The sequence below is a fragment of the Arvicola amphibius genome, chromosome 12 (genome assembly GCF_903992535.2).
Source record: "Arvicola amphibius chromosome 12, mArvAmp1.2, whole genome shotgun sequence".
Taxonomy (NCBI): domain Eukaryota; kingdom Metazoa; phylum Chordata; class Mammalia; order Rodentia; family Cricetidae; genus Arvicola; species Arvicola amphibius.
In genome coordinates, this window is record NC_052058.2 from 69,058,672 (window position 1) to 69,078,519 (window position 19,848).

General features: G+C 42.5%; 1 protein-coding gene across 2 annotated transcripts in view; it reads right to left on the reverse strand.

Moving 5' to 3' along the window:
* Positions 1-12,178, reverse strand: part of Colgalt2 (collagen beta(1-O)galactosyltransferase 2) — a 96,464-nt gene extending 84,286 nt beyond the window's left edge. Inside the window, exon 1 of one of the 2 annotated variants that reach the window (XM_038349292.1) lies at positions 12,051-12,178. In XM_038349292.1, the coding sequence (XP_038205220.1) occupies positions 12,051-12,139 (89 nt within the window). In that variant the 5' untranslated portion in view covers positions 12,140-12,178. Of the gene's footprint in view, positions 1-10,251; positions 10,515-12,050 lie in introns of those variants that run through there. The other variant, XM_038349291.1, reaches the window with a different exon arrangement.
* Positions 12,179-19,848: the final 7,670 nt, after the last annotated feature.

Genomic DNA, 19,848 nt, shown 5'->3' on the forward strand with positions numbered 1-19,848 from the left:
AGGCAGAGGCAGGCAGATCTCTGTGAGTTCGAGGCCAGCCTGCTCTACAGAGTGAGTTCTGGACAGCCAGGGCTACACAGAAAAACTCTGTCTTGAAAAACCAAAACCAACCACCAAAACAAAAATGAAACCCCCCCCCACAAAAAAACCAAAATGAACCAAACAAACAAAAAAAAATAAAAAATCCTATGGACTATAAATGCATACATTGCAGACTAATTCATTATTAATATTTATCATCGTCATCATTATCATCATTATTTGGTAGCTAGTAGTCAAATTGGGGAGATCTCAATTGAAGGAGCCTTTCTCCAGCCTGGCATACACCTCTTGACTGACTTTCAAATAACTGAACCTGGAAGGAAATGAACTATTCTAACACAGCCAGCACACCACTGAACCCAGATACTCATAAAAATCCTTTAGCAGAAGCCTTCCTGCAGGCTTGGCTTCCTGCCTCATTCCTTATGCTTCTCGTGCTTCTGACGCGTGTGTTCTAAGGTATCCTCAAAAGGAATCCGAGAGCACTGGAGGGAGAAAGTGATTTCTGCATGATGTACATAGGCAAAATCTCAACGAGGCAACAGATAGTCATCAGCTTGCTGAATTTGCCAAACAGCTAAAATAATAATAACAAATATAGATTCAGTGAAATGAACTTGTTGCAAAGCCCTGAGTTTAGCCTTAGCAAACCTCAGGGCCTTGTTAGTCAAAGTTCAAGTCTGAAAAACAAAATCTTTGCACATATGGTGTTCCTGAAGAAGAAAAGAAGTACTTTCTGGCCAAATCTAAAGTTTAATTCATGTAGCAGACTTGGTTAATGTCACCAACAGCAAATGTAGTTTTACGGGGCAGCATATTCCACTAAATTAACTAGAGCCATCCTGTAAATTCTTCATGGATTTCCAATTATTACCTATAACAAGATTTAAAAAAAAACGATATAAACATTAACACAGTTTTCCTACTAGAAGAATGGATATCAGGAGGAAAAGTAATATAATCCTGATTTATTTACCACTAGGTCACCCCATGGCCACTCGCCAAGCCTTCCAGTGCTCAGCGTTACTACTTAGGGCTTAGCCTGAGGGGAGTACCAACATACCAACAGGGGTCAGATATACCAAGTCAAAGACCCACTTTGTAGTAAGCAGAGTACTACAAACTCATACAATGTGAGGCTAACGGGGACTTGACTGCCTGGACCACAGTTCATGGACCAGTGCTACGCAGCCTCAGTAAAGCTGTGGAGAAATGCAGACCTGGCCAGGTGAAGTATTCATTACACAGGCTTATGCACTTTTGAGGCATTATAAACTTAGACATTTATGATATAGAATTTGGAGATGCAAATTTAATTTATGTACAATTATAAAATTACAAAAGTACTTTTTAAAGATTGATCCAGAGGGCTGGAGAGATAGCTTAGTGGCTAAGAGCACTTGTTGCTCTTCCAGGGGGCTTGAGTCCCGGCACTCACACGGCAAGTCACAGCCATATGTAACTTCAGATCCAGGGGGACCCAATGCCCTCTTTTAGCCTCTAGGGACACCAGGCACACATATGCAGTGCACAGACATACATGCAGGAAAAAATACTCATTCACATAGAATAGTAAAAAAAAATTAAAATACTTAAAGATAGTGATGGGGCAGATCTACTAGAGGACAAAGAGTCAAACAAGAAAGCAGGGGATTGTAAATCTACAGAGTAACACCATGAAACCATGGTTATGAAACTGATTTGATTATGGCCACAGGAAAGGAAGATGGTACCGTCAGTGTTTAAAGACCCTGATACAGAAAAACGGGTTTCAAAACATCATCCTTATGTAGGATACAGTCAGCATTTATGTTTGGGTCAAAACATGCACACACATGGATAGTTTCTAGGCAAATATGAGAACACTCTCATTGCTGTCCTCTGGCAGGTGCTGTAAAGTAGAAGAGAAGTTTACATTTCATCTCATCCCTACACACGTTGACTGTTTTAGTAGGGGAGTCTTGCATTTTAACTTAGAAAAGAAACAAGTCCAAGGGAAAAGTTCTTGTTACATTATTCTTAAGTAAATATGCAAGAGTTCTAAGGAATCCAACCTTTTAAGATATTTTTATTTTAAGTTATGTGTATCTGTGGGGGGTTAAGTGTATATGTGTGTATAAACGCTATGTGCACATCTGTGTATAAGCATATGTGTTTGCACATGAGTGTAGTGCCCTCGGAGACCTGTAGACTGTGTCAGATCCCCTGGAGCTGGAGTTACAGGTGGTTCTGACCTCCCAAAGTGAGTGCTGGGGGGATTGGATGTGGGTCCTCTGCAAGAACAATACTTGCTCTTAACCAATGAGTCATTGCTCCAGTCCCAGATATAATTTTTAATCACAAATTTTGATATGTTAACGTAAATGTAACTAAATTAACAAGTCACTCCTTTGAGAGTAAAAATGTCAAAGCCATTAAATTTGCAGCTCTTGATGAATTACAGTTTTGCTTTAAATACACACAGTGAACTCTCTTTATAAGATAGTAACTGGAAAACCATCTAACAAATACATTAGAGGCTAACAGCTTTCTCTCTGACTTTACTGTATAAGGTTACATATTGTGAAGAAACATGTAGAAACAACCTTTATAATCCCCTACTATCGTGCCCATGAGAGCCCCATAATGGTCCTACTATACTGCTCTGTGGAGTGGAGACAGTGCCACACAGTGAAAAGACACATTTACATGTAGGAAAAGGGACCACAGCACAACCGACAACATTCCTGGTTACAGAGCTTTCATTGTTTCTGTCTCCCGCCACAGGAGACAGCCGAGCAGGAGGACGTGAGAAGCACAAGCCTGTGACCCAAGAGGGGCAAGGGAATCCAGAGGTGGAATCACTTGGATAAAGACCTGAAGACATATTTGTAACACCAACCTCTTCTTAGGATAACTGGTATGCTTCCCAAACCAGGAGAGGCATGCTATAACCGACACGTGAAATCGACTATCTCATCATGTTATTTACTATATAACTTACTGGGGGGAATCCTTTACCTTCCCTGTGCTTTGGAGTCCACATGCATGCAACTCAGTAAGATAGGATGCGGACAATTTAGGGACCCTGTCAATTACAGCAGTTCGTCACCATTGGAGCAATGGGATTGGCGACATGACATGCATTTGTTGCTTTTATTCGAAGGAGTATGTAGTTCAGAAATCCAGTCACATTTTCAAAACTGGAGTTTGGGAGCAAGTCTGACAGGTCTCTCCAAACATTGCAAAAAAAAAAATAGAGTTTATAGGAAAAGCAAATCTAAGACCACCCACCGAAGAAGCTGAAAGATGGACTGCTTTAACAATAGGGACCTAAAATGCAGCCACCAGACATGTGCAAAGTTCGGTTTTAATTATTGCTGATAGTCACACTTGGGGAGATTTCTTTTGGCTGCAGGCAGTGACTTGCATCCCTATGCACAACACATGCCTTTTAGTATTATTTTGTTCCCGTGGACTTTTCTAAAACAGAGCTGAGCTCAGTAACTAGTTCAGTGCCTGAGCTAAGTGACGAAATGACCAGGACAGCGGAAGAGAACCACAGAGCCCACAGAGCCCCTGGTGTCGGTCAAGCAGAAGAGACACTTCTCACTGGAAGGAAACACTGGGGCGTTTATCTTCCCAAGCTGGGTCAACAGACAGAAGCAGGAAGGAGAGCTAATGGGTCCTTTATTGCTCTAAGCAGACCACATGTACTTTGTGTGCACATCAGCCGCCTGGCTCCCATTCCGACTTCACCATGTGCTGGCCTTGTGACCTTCAGCAAGGCATTACCACTCTCTGTGCCTCAGCTTCCCCATACGTGAAGTGAGGTGGTGAAATGGGCTCATGATGGCACAGAAGACTTAAGCCTCAGTCTGCCAAATTCTAACTTATAAAGACCCAGACCCATTCCAAATTATCATGTTGGAAAAAATAAGAAAAAAGAAAAGGAAAGAAAAGAGAAAACAAAATACTATCAGGAAAAAGATTAAAGAACTATCTATTTTTTCACCAACCCCACAAGGGACAAAAGGCTGATCTCCAAAATATACAAAGAGCTCAAGAAATTGGTCATCAAAAGAACAAGTAATCCAATAAAAAATGGGGTACAGACCTAAACAGAGAACTCTCAACAGAGGAATCTAAAAGGGCTGAAAGACACTTAAGAAAATGCTCAACATCCTTAGCCATCAGAGAAATGAAAATCAAAACGACTCTGAGATTCCATCTTACACCTGTAAGAATGACCAAGTTCGAAAACAATGAGGACCACTTATGTTAGAGAGGATGTGGGGTAAAGGGAACACTCCTGCATTGCTGGTGGGAGTGCAAATTGGTATAATCCCTTTGGATATCAATATGGTGATTTCTCAGAAAATTAGGAAACAACCTACCTCAAGACCCAGCAATAACACTTTCAGGTATATACCCAAAAGATGCTGAATCATAACACAAGGACTTGTGCTCAACTATGTTCATAGCAGCATTGTTTGTCATAGCCAGAACCTGGAAATAACCTAAATGCCCCTCACCCAAAGAATGGATAAGGAAAATGTGGTACATTTATACAATGGAGTACTACACAGCAAAAAAAAAGTAATGATGTCTTGAAATTTGCAGGCAAATGGATGGAGCTAGAAAACATCATACCGAGTGAGGTAACCCAGACCCTGAAAGACAATTATCATATGTACTCACTCCTACGTGGCTTTTAGACTTAAAGAAAAAAAAAAAAAACAGCCTACAATTCACAATCCCAGCGAACCTAGACAACAAAGAAGACCCTAAGAGAGACATACATACATCTAATCTACATGGGAAGTAGGAAAAGATAAGATCTCCTGAGTAAATTGGAAGCAGTGGGAACCATGGGAGAGGGTAGAAATGGAGGAGAGTGGAGAAAAATATATAGCTCAATAAAAACAATTAAAAAAATAAATGCCGTATTCTACAAAAAATAAAAAAAGATTAGAAATTAGATAAAAAGGTTATTCAGAAAGATTGGAATATGATAACTCACTTATTAACCAATTTGTTATTTTGGTGTGTAAAAGTCAAACAAATTGATCAAAAAAAAGACACAAACAAAAAACCAAAAAGAACCATCTATTTTCACTGCAGGCTAAAGCTTGTCTTTGAAGGGATAACAGTGCATGCCAAGCTCCTGGCAAACTATGACATCATCTCCACGCTGGTGCTAAAAACCAATCACTGATAGCAGTTTAAAAACATACTTACATTATCTAGTTGAGCATCTGCCAAAGTGCTCATGCTTGGCCATTAAAATATGGAAGTAAACTCCACATAATCCCCAAACAATGCAGAGAGAGAGGGCAAAGCATTGGCACTAATTCCTCAGAACAAGCAGAAGCCCATCACTGCATATTTATGTCAACAAAATCTCATCACTCTATTTAAAACCATAAAAAATGGCTCTCCATTAAGTACAATACTTGGCACCACTCCACCAGATAAAATGCCTAAATTGTTCCATAAACACACAGCAGCTATTGCCTTGTGACTGCCTCCCCACAAGTGTCGTAGGCTTTTTTTTAGATCAAGTATTCTTCTTTTGAGTCAAATGTGCCTTCTTCATTTTCGCTGCTGATACACGGGCCTTACTGAAATCACAGCTCTGGAAAGTGGAAGGACATCAACCTTTTCCTCTATTGCTATGGCCGCTTGTGCGTGGCAACCCTGAATTAAAGATAAGGCATTGAAGCTCACTGCCTCACGTCCCAGAGTCTCACAGTCCCTGTGTCTCGTCACAGTACTACACCTTTTAGTGTGTAGGAAATTCCTGCCTTGTTTCTTATCCCAGATTGTGATCATTAAAGAAAAGCAAATAGTCTGTTGAGTTTGAAGATTACATAAGAGAATTAAAAACAAATTCCCTTTTGCTGCTGTGAAGTGTATCTCTGAAATAAAACCTTTCCAATGTTCAGTCAACTCCCCAACACTTCAATGATCATCAAAATAAATACATTTTCCAAAAGCAGAGGTTCTTACACCAGTTTGTTGGTTCCCATCTCATCTGTGTGTGCAGTACAGGTCAGGTCTAGAAAGCTGTGGAAGGGAATCATGTGACAAGCAAGTCTTCATGTGGTCCATGGGCTAGTCTTTCAATGACACAGTGTGCTAGGGGAAAATGTCTTGACTGTCAATGATCGAGGAAAGAAACCTTATCCCATGTTCTTCCATCCATCATCAGAGGATGAAGGAGAAGAGTGAGTCTGTCTGCACTGAGTGAGTTGCTGAAACGTGACTCAGTGAAAGCTAGCATCCCAGATGCTACTCAGTGATGCTTGCTTGAAGACTCTCAGTAGTTCACGGCCGTTTTTGAAGTTGATAGACATAGCCTGGCACAGCAGACATCCCATTTGGCATCTCAGATGCTGAGTATATCTTGGGTTTAAGAGTCAGGAAGAAAGTAACTGGTAGAAGTTCCTATGGTTACAACATCCTGTTGTGTGATATTTTGATTGCATTCTGATAATAAAGCTTGCTTTTGAATCAGAGGACAGAGCTAGGTACTAGATGACCAAAGTTAACCATAGAGATTTTTGAAGACTGAGGGCAGATAGAGAGACAGGAAGAAGTAAGGATCTCAGTCCTTTTGGATGGAGGTCCCTAACTGCTTCTCCACTGCTTCTCGGATCATCCAGGTTCTTATCCCAATATTTGACTTCTAATTTTTTATTGATAAATAATAATTAGATAACTGCATCAACATCCCTCAGAAACATGGTTTCGGTTGTAACTTCGAACCTTCCGGACAATACCCTTCTGGGGCAAGTCCAAAAGCTGACATTTACAGAGAGATGCTGTGGTAGAATATGCATCTTGAGGATGGCAGTCATTATACTGGTCACCTGCTATAATCCGTCTGCATGGAAGCTCTGGCCAATGCTCTGAGTATTTTGTCTCCTAGTTCCCTCTTCTGCAAGACTTCCTTTCCAGGAGAAATCCTCTCGGAATTCCTGTTTATCCTTCAAAACCTAGTTCAATCTTACTATCAACTTTTCCAAAAGGTTTCAAGGCCACACATGCACCCCAATCTGTTTAGAAATCCTTTCACGCCACCCTCCCCCACGACATCTAAATACCGCACCAATAATGTTACTGCTCTATGAAAAAAGTAGTGTTTGGGGAGCCACAAAATGGAGCCACACTTTGTTCAATTTTACTTCAGATCTAATTGATTGAAAGTACTTAATAATTAGAAGAGAATACTTTAAAACTGACTTTTAAACAGATTTATTTTCGTTAATTTGTCCATGTCTCTGTGCATGTGGGTATCTGTAGACACCAGGAAGGGGCATTGGATCCCCTGGAAGTGGAGTTTCTGGTGGTTGCCAATGGTCTTCCATGGTGCTAGAAACTGAACTCGTTTTGTCCTTTGCAAGAGTAGCAAATACTCTTAGCCACTGACCATATCTCCGGTCCCCTATGAACTGGCTTTTTTGTTGTTATTTAAGGCATTGCACAGAGCTTCTAAGGTAAGAATCTCTAGAGATCGCCCATATCCTCATCCACATCTAGAGATCGCCCATATCCTCATCCACATCTAGAGATCGCCCATATCCTCATCCACATCTAGAGATCGCCCATATCCTCATCCACATCTAGAGATCGCCCATATCCTCATCCACATCTAGAGATCGCCCATATCCTCATCCACATCTAGAGATCGCCCATATCCTCATCCACATCTAGAGATCGCCCATATCCTCATCCACATTGTGGGCATCTTCCTCTGTCTTCTCACGCTGGTAGTGGTGGTTTGAAAGAAAATGTCTCCCAAAGGGAGTAGAACTGTCAGGAGGTATGACTTGTTGGAGTAGGTGTGGTCTTGTTAGAGGAAATGTCACTATGGAGGTGGGCTTTGAGATCTCACAGATGGTCAAGATACCACCCAGTGTCTCAGGTCATTTCCTGCTGCCAGCCAGATACAGGACTGTCAGCTACTTTTCCAGCATCATGTCTGCCTGCAAGCTGCTGTGCCCCAACATGATGATAATGGACTGAACCTCTGAACTATAAGCCAGCCACCCCTACAAAATATCTTTCTTTTATGCGAGTTGCCATGACCAAGGTATCTCTTCATAACAATAGAAACCCTAACTAAGACACTGACCACAAAGGATTAGTACAGTGACGTGGACCATAAGCGAAGAAAAGGGGAAAGAGGCGGCAAAGGTCTAGGTAGAATCAAAATGCCCCTCTCATCTAAGCAAGACACCGGTGCTCATATGATCTAGAACACTCATGGAAGTTAGGATAAACATCCATTGCTTGTTGGTTCCAATTACATCACAAAATCTGTAGAATTCAGGATCTAGAAAGATTTTTTTCAGTCATTTATTCCAACTCCTTCATACTCATGAGAAATCAGTGTCTACGGATTCTATGGCATGTGGTCCAAATGGCATATCAAGCTATTGAGAAACAACTCAGATATCCTAATTTCCAATGTATAGTCTGTCAATTTTGCTTATCCCACATTCCTAATCTTAAAGAGCTGTGGAGTCTGTAGACAAACCCACAGGTCAAATTTGTGCCTTACCCTTTTGTGGTGGTCAGTGTTGATGGCCAGTTGGATTAGATTTGGATCTAAAATCACTATGGGAAGACACTTCTGGCTGTGTCTATGAAGGGCATGTCTATGAAAGAAGGGAAGACCCCCACTAAAAGCGGTACTGTTCCGTGGTTGGGGGCACTGGATGGAGTAAAAAGAAGACAACAACATCCATCTCTCAGCTTTCTGACTGGATACAATGAGACCTCAGGTTCCTGCAGTTAAGCATTTCTCCCCACGGTGAACCACACCCTCGAAGTGTGAGCGCTCCTCTCCATACATTGCTTATGTCAACACACCATTTGTTAATTCTGTAATTCTGTGACCCCAAGTGAGTCTCCGAGCTTGCTTCTCCTCTTCCTAACTTCTTCTGACAAATACTGTAAGTTTTTTTTAAAAAATTAAATAGCACATAAAAAACCAAAACCCTATGTAGAAGATTTCTTTTGCAAACGAAGCAGGAAGAGACTCTCAATTTAAAAAGTCTTCTGGCATGGAAGTGGTTAACACACCCCCCCCACACACACACACACCGAGTGCACCAGCGTTCCCGCTTTCTTTGCACACAACACGCTCTTCTCCGTGGGAGCAGTCACGTATGGCAGGGTGTATGGCGAAGCAGTGTGCCCACAGTGCTGTACTGTGCCGCTTGTTTGTTTTCGCACTGGAGCACCTCTCTGACCAGGTACTGCGAGCCTGCCAATTCCTTCCTCCTCTCTCTGTCCATCTCTGCTTTAAGATGCATCTTGTCTGGGGACAGCTCCCTTCAAAACCCTCCAGAGTGACCTGAGTTGTTACTCTCAGGGATGTGAGCAAGGTTTGTCTGCCAATCTGATGGCTAGTCTTCCCTGGCAAGCTTTTACTTCTGTAGACTATCTAGAGCTCCTCGGGCCAACTCTACACTAACACTTGGATTTAAAGGTGTGGAACCCGGACTGAGGTCTAGAGGAGGAAGGGGACAGACTTCCATTGATTCTCGGTCCCAATCCACAACAAACAAAAGGGACCAAGCTGACAAAACTTGGCTGTTTATCCACCCCAAAGCGACTCCATCGCATCCCAGCAGAAACCCCAGAGAACCTCACAGAAGTTTGCATCTGCAGCGGGAATCTGTCCCAGGAGGCTGAACAGGCAGGAACCTTCTGGAGCTCCCAAGGAAGACCGGCCCACAGTGTGGTGTGATTGGAAAGACTCCAAACAAAGCGAGTACTCTCCAACCCTGGGTTCAGAAAGCCCAGGAAAAGCCAAGCTAAGCAGGGAGCAGGAGCCTGACACCTGCAAGTCCTGGAGCCACCTCTCCAGCCTCTGCGGACCCCTTTGCTAGCCCAACTTAAGTTATGTACATGCATCTGGAGGCAACAGACACTCTCTCTCCTTTCCCTTCGTGGCTTGGGGGTACAGAAGAAACCTCGAGAATTGAAAGGGGGGTTAAAAGTCTTCCTAAGGAGGTCTCCTCAAATTCCTTATGGTGAGGTGGAGGTGGGGGGGGGGGTGAGGAAAGTTAAGACCACCGGATTCTCGCCCATATGTTCCCACATCTCCCTCCCGGCCCCACCACCCGCGCAGCGCAGGACACACGCGGACAGCGAGGATGTATGCGCGCCAGGCTGCCATCCCTCCGCGGTAGCCCGGGACCCCAACCCGCTCACCAGATGGCCATCCTGCTCTTGGGGTAGTCCAGCCGCTCCAGGCAGCCGAGGAAGTGAGGCAGCGTGTGCGCGGCATTGCGGGCGAGGATAGCCACGAGCACCGTGGGGCTCTGCAGGGGCGACTCGGGGAATGCCACCGGTTCCTCTCCGTCCTCATCCGAGTCGGGCTCGGCGGCGAAGCGCGCCCGGCAGCCCCGGCGGAGCAGGGCGGAGGACAGCAGCAGCAGCAGCGCGCAGGAGACAGTGGCGCGGCGCGCAGCCATGTTCCGCGGCTGGCTGGAGGCGGCGAAGCTGCCGGGGCGCCGGGGATGCGCTGCCCCGGGACGGCGGGAGCGCGCACGGGCACCGACTTCTGCTGCTCCCGGGACCCGCCGCCGTCCAGTCCCGGCCGGGTCCTCCGCACGCCTACTCCCCGCAGTCCGCGCTCGCCCTGCGCTCCGCCCCGCGGAACAGGTCGTCGCCGTGAGGCTGTTCGTCCCGAGTTCCACGGAAAGTTCCCCTAGCCGGAGCTGCGCTGGTACAGCTGAGGTCTGTGGCTTCCTCCAGAGGTGAGGTGTGGCCCTGTCTGCCAATGGGCGTGTGTGTGTGTGTGTGTGTGTGTGTGTGTGTGTGTACATAACGGTACAACCCCAAGAAAATTTATTCTGCTTTAGCAAACCGCAGTCTGAAGTCCTTCATAGTGACGCGATGGATCCAGGGTTTCATAAAGCACCTATTGACAGATGAGAATTCTGAAATGGGAGGTCTCCCCAGCCACCCAGGACTGTGGGAAACAATGTTATAACTTCCACAGAGGCAAAACGCTTGTACAGAACACCACTTCTCCTGAAATTTATTCTTGACGGAATAAACACCCTAACGCCGCATTTGAATACTTGGAGAATTTTAGACCTCAAATCAGAACCCTGAAAATAAAAGGAACACTATTCGGGGGGGGGGGGGCTTTTCTTTCTTTAAAAAAAAAAAAGGTTTCAGTAAGAGCTCTTAACAGCTGGTCCATCTCTTCAGCCCCAGGATCCCGGGACTTCCTAAGTGAGGAGGTGTGGAAGAAAAGATTCACATGCCCCCTTCCCGATAATGACCCAAAATGACAAGACTAGGAATACCCATGAGTCAAAGGGAAGAAAGAATAAAGGGCAGAAGAAAGGGTGAAGGTGAAGGTAGAACACTATCAGTGGGCAGAACGAAACCACTCTTGAAGATAACACAGGGACCGGAGTAACTGTGGCATGAAAACCACAGCCTTTGATCTGTGTGCAGGCTGAACTGGGGACCCTGGAAGTCCCCGACTATCACTGCCAGGCCAACCAGCCCTCAGCTCCGACACACTGTCCTTTTACTGGTTGTGTTGTTCCTTCTCACAACTCTCCGAAGGCCTCAACTCACTCGGCTCTGCCCTTGGAATCGTCAACTGGTCCATTTGCTGCAGCTCCCTTCCCTGACTCTAAAAAAGACCCTTCTCATCCTTAAAAACGTGCCAGGTGGTGATGGCACACGCCTTTTTAATCCAACACTTGGGAGGCAGAGGCAGGTGGATCTCAGTGAGTTCAAGGCCAGCCTGGTCTACAGAGCAAGTTCCAGGCCAGCCAGGACTGTTACATAGAGAAACCCCATCTCGAAAAACAAACAACAAACAAACAACAACAACAACAAAATCTTATAGTAGTCATAGGTAGACATGGTGACCAGGCTTTTCATTACAAACACTAAAGAAGTAGAAGTCATCTTAGCTATATAGCACAAACGAGTCTAACCTAGGCTGTGTAAGACCCTGCATATGAAACAACAACAATAATAACCTGTTTCTTAGTGATCCTCTGTTGGTCAAACTCCGTGAAAGAGGAGTCAACACTGCCTTCTTCGGCTTCTTCATCTCCCTTGCTCCCATAAGAGGGAAGTGTGACTTTGGCTAACCTCTCCTGTTTACAGTGAATGCACAGCTGCCAGACCAACAGGAGATCCACGGGAAGTGTGTATGTCCACGTCACATGGAGAAACCTGGTCAGCAGAGCTGTGGGAACACTTGTCTTTTGGAAAAGTTGCTGTCAAATCTGTAAAAAACCTTGTGAAGCCATGACTCCTCCCTTCAAAATGGGATTCATTCCCAAAATACCTCAGCAGTGTAACCTCCTCCTCCTGCAGGGACAATGGAGGCCTTAGAGCGACAGCATTCACTCTTTGTTCCAATAGTCAAATATACTTTGAATCAGTCCCCCACAATTATCTTTGCTAACAGACCGCGTAGGAATTTCAAAAAGATAGGAAGATCTTACCACGCAAACAAGCCTGGGTGTGGGTGCAGTCCAGGTTCAGGGATGTTAGTAACTTTATCTCATGGTTTGGAACGTCAGGTATTTCCTCTTGGATGCTGGCCCTCCTGGGTGGTGTCACCACCTTCCTGGAGTGGCTGCAGCTGCTTGTCAGGTTCTATGTGTCCCTTTTGGTGATTCGAAAATGCATGTGATATCATTATTTTTCTATGGAATTTTTTAAACTATGACTGTAAAAACTAAAAACCTAGCCGGTTGGTGGTGACACATGCCTTTAATCCTAGCACTCAGGAAGCAGAAGCAGGCAGATCTCTGTGAGTTCAAGGCCAGCCTGGTCTATAAGAGCTATCACAAGCTACAGAGAAACCCTGTCTCAAAAAACCAAAAAAAAAAAAAAAAAAAAAACCCAAAAAACTAAAAGCTAAAAACCTGGTGGAAATGGCCCCTTTTCTTCTCCCTGCTTCTTGCTCAAAGAACATGTAGAGGTAACATACGTGAGCTGATTTATCCTGTTTACCCTCAGATCCAATTAGCCAGGTTTTCGTTGGCCATAGCAAATCTCAACTGGACTCTGAGGGGATGTTGAGGCTGATACTCTCCCCTGAGACTATTCTGGAAAATTCCACAGAGATGTTTGCACTTACAAATGCCATGGACTCTTTTTGGCTCCCGGCTTTCCAGAGCTCTGTGATGTAAGCTCCTCTCCTTGACTTCTTCAGGTCCTCTCTGTCCTTGTCACTGTCCCATTGCTGTGAAGAGACACCATGATCAACACAACACTTACAAAGGAAAGCATTTAACCTGAGCTTGTTTCCAGTTTCCCAGGTGTGAGCCTTATCATCATGGTGGGAGCGTGGGTAGAAGGCAGATGTGGTGCTGGAGAAGTAGCCGAGCTATACCCTGATCCACAGAAGAGAACCTAGGGCTGGTATGGGTTTTTGAAACCTCAAAGATTCTCCCCAGTGGTACAGGTCCTCCAACAAGGCCACACCTACTCCAACAGGGCCTCACAATACTTCTGACCCTTTCAAACAGTTGCATTCCCTGGTGACTAAGTATTTAAATATATGAGCCTGTGGGAACCCATTCTTGTCCAAGCTACCACATTCCACTCGCTGGCCCCCATATGATGTGGGATTCGCCTCTGTATGCTGTGAATATGTTTTATTACTGTAATGGTCTGACCTGTCCCTTTAAGACACAAGCCCCACCCTCTTCTCTCCTCTTCCAGCCTGAGAGCCCTCTCTCTGCCCCACCTCTCTTTGGAAGAGGTGGCTGCAGCCTCCTCTCCCCCCCCCCCTCCCCTCTCCCTCTCCCTTCTCTCTCCCTCTCCTTCTCCCTCTCCCTCCTCTCTCTCTGTCCCTTCCCTTTCCTTCCATAACCCACTGAATAAGCTACACCCAAACCCTTTCTCTGCATGGCCTATTTGTCTCCCACCTGCTGGGCTCCTTGTGGGACCTGCCACCTCCCACCTGCTGCCGCTGCTCCTTGTGGGACCCTTCTGCCCCTTGTGGCCTGCTGCCTGCTGCTCTCCAGGAACTGCACTGTTTTATCTAAATCATTGCAATTACCATTGGTTAATAAAGAAGTGTTTTTTGGGGCCTATGGCAGCACAGAATAGAGCAAGGCGGGAATTCCAAGCAGTGATAGAGAAAAAAAGAAGGCAAAGTTGAGAAGATGCCATCCATGTAGCTGTGAAAAGAGGCTCTGGAACCTTACCACGAGTCTCATGGTAAAAATAAAATGATAGAACTGGGTTAATTTAAGAGATAAGAGTTAGATAATAAGAATCCTGAGATAATAGGCCAAGCAGTGTTGTAATTAATATAGTTTTAGTATGATTATTTTGGGTCTGGGCAGCTAGGAAATGAACAAATAGTCTCCAACTACAAATTGTACCAATGTGGGACAACTACATCCACATAAAACCTGAGAGAGCTTGAAAAGGAATTCTAGACACACACAAAAACAGAGTTTAGTGCAGCTTCTTGGTAACTGCATTTTTTTTTCCAGATGGGCTCTGTTTGTTGGTAGCAAGCAGTAACTCCAAGGCTACTTTAAGAGAGGTCTTCCTAACTCAGCATTGGCAGTGAAGGATGCACAACTTCTTTAGGGAAGGGCTTCCTGGTTTGTGCTACTTACAGGAACAGCTCTGGCTCTTACAGGAGGCTGAGCAGGGTCTGTGAGCAGTGTGTTACAAATTGCTTAATGGTGACACAGACCTGCTGTGACCCTGGAGCTGGGGCAATGTGCATGACTCTCAGAGGCAGTGAACCTGCCTCCACCATGTTGGACTGGGTGGAGCCAACAGGCAGGGACGTGGAGTTGGTCCTAGCCACACCTACTTAGCATTAAAAAAAAGTGCTCCTAGTCAGAAAAGATTACAGATACACATGCAATAAAGACAGATTCCAATGAAAAAAGCCTCTGAATCAATCACAGTGTTGGATAAACATACATAGGCTTGGGAGACAGAGGAAAAAGGATATAGGCAGTTATAAAATAAAAGAATATAGACAGTCATACATTAAAGGAGTAATGATAATAAAATAAATACCAAACTTGGAGAAAAAGTAATAGAGTAAGAAAAATAAGCCACGTAAAGATGGAATATACACAGAGAGTCTGGATTATGTATATTATTATGTTTTCTTTGAATTTTTGCCTGTAAATGAGCTAAGTACAGAGAGACATTTCATTGTACAGGCTGCTAAGCTAAATCAACATATATATATTAAAGGTATCTTGACTTCAAAATTTGGGTCTAAGGATATTGCTTTGGAAAAGAGGTTCTCCTTTTGTTTCCACAGAGGATGAGAACCTGTGGATTCCTTCCAGAGTAATGTGGTTTGATGGATCAAGACCCCCTGAAAAGTCTCTGTGAACCCCCCAAAATACTTTGCCCAACAAAAAGTAGGAAGCAGTTTGGAGAGAACTATGCCCAAATTCCCAAATATTGTTTATAAATGTTTGTTTTCATTTAAAGAGGGATATGCTAAAGAGTTGAATACTTTGCATTGGTATGGATTTTGGTTTATTGTTACAAATTGAGGGTTAATTTTGTTACATGTATTTTTGTTCTTGTTTAAGGCATTATTTTTGTGCAGCTCATTTAAAAATGTAATATATACTTAAGAAATGCAGGTTAATAGATAGTCATTTATAATAGTCAAACTTGTAGTCATTTTAATTAGGTTTTCTAGATGTACAAAGATATATTTCAGATGGATAGGTATTCTTAAATCTTTCAAAAACATAGAGAATATGGCATTTAAAATGCTTTAAGAGTTTAGGATTTTTCATGGCAATGAGATACATCTGCTCCTGGCAGCAGCAATCTACTTCAAGAGGATGATGGGCATTGAAGAGGCTCCTTATGGAATTTGTTAGACATTTGGGCAAGAAGCTGCTCTTGTCTGGACTGCTTGATGCATGATGTATAAACTGGACATGCAGGACCCCGAAAAATGACTGCTAAAGTTGATTAAAGGAGGTGAGATGGTCCTTCAGGGTTCCTGCTTTGAAAGAGTCTGCCAGACATTCTGCAGGACACAGAAAAAAGTACTTGACAAACTGCCAATATAGGCGGAACTGTCTTTGAAATTTCCTGCTTCATGGAAAAGTCTGCCAGATTCTATGGGAAGACGGATGCCCCAACAGTACAGAACTTTGGATGACTGTCTAGGCAGCAAGATGTCTCTGATATAATTCTAGAGTTTTGGAAGTTCCTTACAATGCACTTTCTGTTTACTTAGGTAATATTATATCCTTCTGGGTCTTTGATGGAGTTGAAGAAAGATAGTTATAATTATAAAAGATAGATTAGATTTAAAACTTTAAAATAACAAATATAGGATAAATGATAGAGTATTTTTTAATTTTCCAAATGTAAATGGGCTAAATATTTTAACTATAATTCTTGCTTGATAACTGTTTTTTATATGTAATCTTGCTATGTTAATGTTAAAACCTTCCTTTTTATTTAGACAGAAAAGGGGAGGTGATGTAGGATTCCCCTTTGTATGCTGTTTTATTATGTTATTATGTTTATTATGTTTTATTACCTTTGGTTAATAAAGAAGCTGCTTTGGGTCTACGGCAGTGCAGAATAGAATAAGGTGGGAATTCCAAGTAGAGATAGAGGAAAAAAGGAGGTGGAATCAGAGAGATGCCATGTAGCTGTCGAATGAGAAAGATGCCCTCCCTGAAAGCTTACCAGTAAACCATGAGCGTCGTGGTAAAATATAACATATTAGAAATGGGATAATTTAAGATGTAAGAGTTAATTAATAAGAAGCTTAAGCGAATAGGCCAAGCAGTGTTTTAATTAATACAAGCAAGAGCAGAGGTGGGATGTTTGGAGGACTATACAATTTTGACAACTTTTCGTATTTACAAAGTCACTTACTTTTAAGCATGCGTGTACGCAGCTCTTTACAAAACTACCCATCTATCATCCATTTGCGCTGTTTCTTCATGTGGCTTTAAACTCAGATTCTTCCTCTTTCAGCTTTTCAAGTGCTGTTAGTACACACACATAGCATGCCAGTTCGTCATATTCTGTTCACTGCAGACTTTCTTAAGCAATCTACTCCATGGTTTATAGCAAGAAAACCCTTAAATACTTGCATCCTTTATATACATTTCAGAACCGGCTCATCAACTGTTAGGACAGTCTCTGTTGGGTTTTTGTTGGGGACTGAGAGAATCAATAGATCAATTTAAAGAAAGTTTGTTTGTTTGTTTGTTTATTTATGATATTGAGTGTTTCTGGGTGCATGGTCTTTATATCCACATATTTAAACCTTGTCTAATGATTTCTAAAAACATCAGTAATGTTCTTCAAAAACATTCTGCTTGTTTTTAGCCTAGGGACCTTATTTTGTTGCTTTGTTCTAAATGTAAATAGCCCTTAAAATGAAAAATTATATCCTAATTAGGTAGGTGGAGGCTTTAGACTGCACTTTAAATATATGAAAAGAATCAGAGGCTTGTATTTGGTTTATTCTGGAATGTTTGTACTTGTTGGCGGTTCCCTCATATACACACTTGCATATGAGTAGGAAAATACTATAGCTTTCTAAATATTTCTAGAATTAATATCTTACCTACTCTTGAAACAAGAGAATGAGAAGTCAATGGCTGGTATACAAATAATACATGCAGATATACACATATATGGACATATATGAAGAGTTAAAGCATAAAAAAATGATTTAGAATGCTAGATATTTTAAAACTTGGGGTTACTGTCTTATGCAATGCTATGTAAAAGCCCTTTCTTTTTTCCAATACACTTTGCATCACAATTTAGTGTTGACTTTTTCTCTTGAGATTAACTAAATATCTCTACATAGACATTACTGATTTTTTTTTTGGAGGAATAAAATGATCTGACTCAAATATCAGCTTGAGAATCAGCACAGGTTATTCAGAACGCAATACTCAGGAGAGAATTGTATTCACTGCTACTTACCTAGTTTTTTTGCTCTAAGCCCTTCCGTACTCTAATGAATTGTTGAAGCATTTACAAATGGGAAATTCCTGTGGCCTATCAGAGCTGAATGAAACTCTACCCTGCTTTCTGGTAGATTTCACTCTGAGCTTGCCACAGAGTCCTTCTGATTCTGTACTTTAAATGCTCTGTTCTCTGAAAGTCCTGAATTCTTCCTGTTCATTCTTAACCATTCCTAAGCAGCAAGACCTCCTTTAAAGTCTTCATTTCTTAATCTGGCAGCAAAAATCCATTTTCATTCAACTCTTAAATGGACAGTGAAATTAAAAGTCAGGAGTGCATATATCTTTTTTTCTAGACAATAGAATTCACATGAAAAAAGAGTTTCTAGCACTCTTTTTCCCCTTCCAGGTTTCTCTCCCGCCCCACTCACCCTTTGCCCGCTAAATGTAAGGTAGAAAAATTGTCCCTTCTGAGCTTGAGTATCACTCACATAGGATCTAATCTTCTTGGATCTTTTTCTGGAATTAAAGGATCCCCTATCTCAGATTAGCAACCAAATGCTATTAACTCTTCAACTGATGTAAATCTTTAGGAGCCAGAAAGAAGGGTCTATTCATTTCCAATTGTTTAAAGTAACACTAGTGTTTGGTCCTCCAGGGAGTCTCCTAATTTTAGTACTATTGTTTTGTGAGGTGGGGCTCAATAGCTGTTTTGTGGAGGCAAAGATAATGATTTCATCTGAACATATACTCAAGGGCAATTTATGAATCTCTGTAGGTAGAATTTCCTTGAGTTTAGTTTTCTGATACCTTCAAAGTTTTCATTTGCTTTTGTTTTCAACAGTTTTGGGGCAGCACAAACTTATGTTTCTTTGAATTGATAATTCATTTATCATTTTGGATCACTACATGTATTTCATTAAAATTGTGAAAAAATTGACCATCATTTCTTCAACGTTTTCTACCCTCTCCTCTTTGTTAGTCCATACATATGTGGTGAACCTTTAAGGTTTTTGTTCATTCTATATGTGTTTGTTTACTGTGTCAAGGTTTTATTATATAGCCCAGGCTGAAAACTAGAACTCACTCTATAGACTGGGCTATCCTCAAAACCACACCCTCCTGTTTCAGCCTTCTAAATACTTGCATTATAAGCAGTCACCATCAAGCCTGGCACTTTGTTGCCCCCACCCCAACCCCTGCATATAAAATTAAAATTTCACTTTATTGTTTACTTCTGATTTCTATTGCTCTATCTTCAGCTTCACCTACCTCTTCCTCCATAATTCCATTTTGGCTGTCAAAAATGGCCCACTGAAAAATCTTTATTTCTGAAATTATAATCTTCAGCTACAGAATTTCTTTGCTGAGATTTGACTCTTGATATTTTCATTCATTGAAAATTTGTTTTGTTGTACTTCACTGCTGACGGTTGTAATGGTCACAGTGAAATCTAGAAATCTAGTTCGTTTCAACACAAGATCCTCTTTCTTTCTTCTTTCTTTCTTTCTTTCTTTCTTTCTTTTTTTCTTTCCTTCTTTCTTAAAAAGATTTATTCACTTGTTATCTAGCTGCATGCACAGAAGAGGGCATCAGATTTCGCTAAAGATAGTTGGAGCCTCCATGTGGTTGCTGGGAATTGAACTCAGGACCTCTGGAAGAGCAGCCAGTCCTCTGAACAGCTGAGCCATCTCTCCAGACCCCCTTTTTCTTTCTTTCTTTCTTTCTTTTTTTTTTTTTTTTTTTTTTTTTTTGGTTTTTCAAGGCGGGGTTTCTTTGTGTAGCCCTGGCTATCCCGGAACTCGCTCTGTTGAGCAGGCTGGCCTCAAACTCACAGAGATTCACCTACCTCTGCCTCCTGAGTTTGGGG